The 3413-nt window shown below is 46.9% G+C and overlaps 1 protein-coding gene across 1 annotated transcript in view; it reads right to left on the bottom strand.

Moving 5' to 3' along the window:
• LOC103608593 (ras-responsive element-binding protein 1) overlaps positions 1–3413 on the bottom strand; it is a 61927-nt gene that overhangs the window by 11288 nt on the left and 47226 nt on the right. The window contains exon 8 of the mRNA XM_008593013.1: positions 483–672. Coding sequence (XP_008591235.1) covers positions 483–672 — 190 coding nt within the window. The remainder of the gene's footprint in view (positions 1–482; positions 673–3413) is intronic.

The following is a 3413-nucleotide window of genomic DNA, read 5'->3' as shown; positions in this document are numbered from 1 at the left end:
GGCCAGCCATAAAAAAATCAATCAGTAAATTACAATGCTAGAAATATTTAGCTGTAATGCAGGTATTAAAGAAAGATTTAAGAAATGCAAATTTAAATCATGATAGGGCTGGGTGGCAGACAATTCACAACTTCAAATCTCAAAGCGCTAAGAATGGGCAAAGGCACTCCTGAGTTAGACTCCCTCTTAGCATGCAAACAGGAAACTCAGTCCAAAGTAAAAGACCACCCACCCTCTCAACCCAACGACCGAAGAAGACCAAAAAGGCCAAGATGAATTTTAAGGGAAAAAATGTTATAAGAAAGACAAAACCCAACTGACAACATTCTAAGGAGAGGAAACCTTAGGGTGAGGGCGCTCAGCCCAACTCCATCGACCGTGGAGGCAGCTGCGGTTCCGCGGGCGGGTCAGAGTACCTGGGAAATGCGAGGAAACTTCCTGCAGGAGAAGTCAGTGAATCCCAAGGCTGCGGGTCAGAGTACCTGGGAAATGCGAGGAAACTTCCTGCAGGAGAAGTCAGTGAATCCCAAGTCGTGGAAGCCAGCAGGAATGGAAGGGTTGTTCTGTATGAAAGGCCTTCCCATCGCGTCCCTGGGGAGCTGTTTGTGGACAAGCGCATTGTGGCGCAGCAGTCCGCGATGTGTTCGGAAGGTGACGCAGCAGATGTCACATCTAGGAAAAGAAAGGAACACGGATGAGGAGGCAGCCAGGTCAGAGTTTCCACTCGTCCTTTAGCCATATTATAGCATTTTTTTGTAGCTCCATTTCAACTGAACAAAATAAACGATATGACACTGAAAAGCCAGTCTGCTCATGGTTAGCACCAAAACACTATTCCTTTTAAAAAAAACCAAACTATATTCTACCAACTTCTGGATGCCAAATCCTTACAGGCAGCAAAAGATGTATATATGACTGGAACATCCGAAGCCTGTGCAGAACAAGAAGACAGCAGGAACCCGAAGCCACCGCTGCAGACCGACTCGTTCTTTTCTGAATCACGCAAGGTAGAGGAACCATTTCAGAGGCTTTCTCCCTCCCTCAGCTCGATAGTTTCTAATGGTTTTAAATATTTAAAAGTCAAAAAAGAATATGTTTACACAGAATCTAGAACAATCACATCAGTGTCCCTGGTATCGGGGATAAAATGATAATTAAGTCCTCCAACTGAATTAGTAGCAAGTGCAGTGATTGTGTATTAAATTCTGGTATTATTACCATTACTATCTGGAAAATAACCACAGCTCTCACACACTGAGCCCATACTGAGTGCAGGGCAGGCAGGCGGATATCATGACCCTCATCTCACAGATGGAAGCACAGGCCCCAAAATGTTAGCAACATGACAGAGGTCACACAGGCAGTAAGAAGCAAAGACAAAATGGGAGCCACGTTCACTCCCACTCACACTTGTCACAAGACTGTCTCCCTTTCCTTGACAGACTCCCACAAATGCAGCCCACTTAAAAATCATGACACTTCACTTTGGAGATGATCTTCCACACCTTAAATGTGCTGGGCCACACAGATGCATAGCAAACACCATTTTATAATACTGTCTCCACTTTTCCTACCAGTGTCTTCCAGGTCTTCACTGAGAATCACATTTAAAATGATACAATAATTACATTATTAACATCCCCTAGACTTGCACTGAATACAGTAGCAACTAGAGCAACGTGGCTACTTAAATTTACATCAATTAAAATGTCCACAGTCATGCTGTGCTAGCCTCATTTCAGGGGCTCAGTGGTGTTGGGCAGTGCAGACAGGGCACGTTCCTCGATGGCAGGAAGTTCTATGGGATGGCACTGGGCGTTGCACAACCGTGTACTCACACATGTGCCATGCATCTGACCCTCTCAAAACCTCGAAGAGTGGTCCTATTATCAGAGTTGGTGTTGGGCAGTGCAGACAGGGCACGTTCCTCGATGGCAGGAAGTTCTATGGGATGGCACTGGGCGTTGCACAACCGTGTGCTCACACATGTGCCATGCATCTGACCCTCTCAAAACCTCGAAGAGTGGTCCTATTATCAGAGAGGAAAAGCAATTTGCTCACATTTACACTGCACACACCTCAATGGAAACTTAGTTTGCTTTGAAATTCTTCTCTGGAAATAAAGAGATAAGGCAATAATCACCCACGAAGCAGCTGAGCTCACTTTTGAGAAGTGCTGAAAGAAAGAAGTGCCAAGTATGTGCAGCTTGGTGGCCTTATCGCATCGTGGCGGGGTGTGGTCCCACCGTGGATCCACCTCTCCTAGCTCCTCTGTTACCATGGCGGCATCTCCCCAACAAGATTCCTGTTGTCATTCAACTCCACTTAGAATACTGGGTTCCCAGGAGGCCCTCAAAACATAATGCTCCTGCTTGAGGGATGTCTGAGCTCACGAGCTGTGGTCCAGGTTCTGGGGGAGGGATGGTTTCAGATAATGCAGAACACCTTTAGAGATTGGAAATCCTTGCAACGTGGGCCCCGATGTGCAGCTTCCTCCCCTTTCTCTGGCCTGCTCTCTCCCCCATCCTGGGGATGGACCCCAAACCACAAAACCATTCCTTGCCAAAGTACCCAGAGGTCTAAGTCACAGGCTATGAGACAGAGTGAAGGGCAGCAGAACAGAAGCAGCCCTCTGGGTGAGGTTCTCTTTCTGGCTGGAACATGATCAAGTTCCAAGGTGCACCCACAGAGGGGACAGTGACCCTTGGAGGCTGACGGGAACTCCTCTTCTACTGCCCTGGGAATGGAGCTCCTTCTTTTCTACCACCCGGCTTCAGGCCGCCCAGGCTCAAGCTCAACTGCACTCTCCATGTGGTCACCAACCCAGCACCTCGCCACCGGTCAGCTGCAAGCTCTCTAGCTGTGATCCCGGTCAATTTACAAAAACTTCAGAAGGTAAGCCGCTATACGAGTCCTCTGGTGGCACGTGTAATGTGACAGAACCCATTGCTCAGCACGATGGTGCTTCTCGGGCACACATACTGGACAGTCAGTCTGGGGAAGAGGAGGAGGGGCCAGGGCTAGAGGGAGGCGCCAAGGCCAGGGCTCAAGAAGGCTCCACAAACATGGGATCTACACTCAGGGCGAGCTGCGTGCTCAGACCTACGGCACCATCTGCTTTGGTAGTTCACGGTATTTTTGAGCACGTGTCCCATACGTTTGTTTAACTGAAAAATGTGTTTGTATGTGTATACATATATATGTAGGAATATGTATTTACACACACACACATATTTGCCTGTATATAAAATATGCCAGGTGGGGGGGAGGAGAGAAAGAGAGGGGGGAAAGAGGAACGGGTAAAGGGTCACGAAAATCAACTGCAATATATATTGAGAAGTTAAAATTAAAAAAAACCTAAATAATAAAAATAAAACAAATAAAAATAAAATATGCCAGATACATTTAAAATA

The sequence above is a fragment of the Galeopterus variegatus genome, unplaced genomic scaffold (assembly GCF_000696425.1).
Source record: "Galeopterus variegatus unplaced genomic scaffold, G_variegatus-3.0.2 Scaffold8609, whole genome shotgun sequence".
NCBI lineage: Eukaryota > Metazoa > Chordata > Mammalia > Dermoptera > Cynocephalidae > Galeopterus > Galeopterus variegatus.
This window is presented reverse-complemented; position numbering and strand designations above follow the sequence as displayed.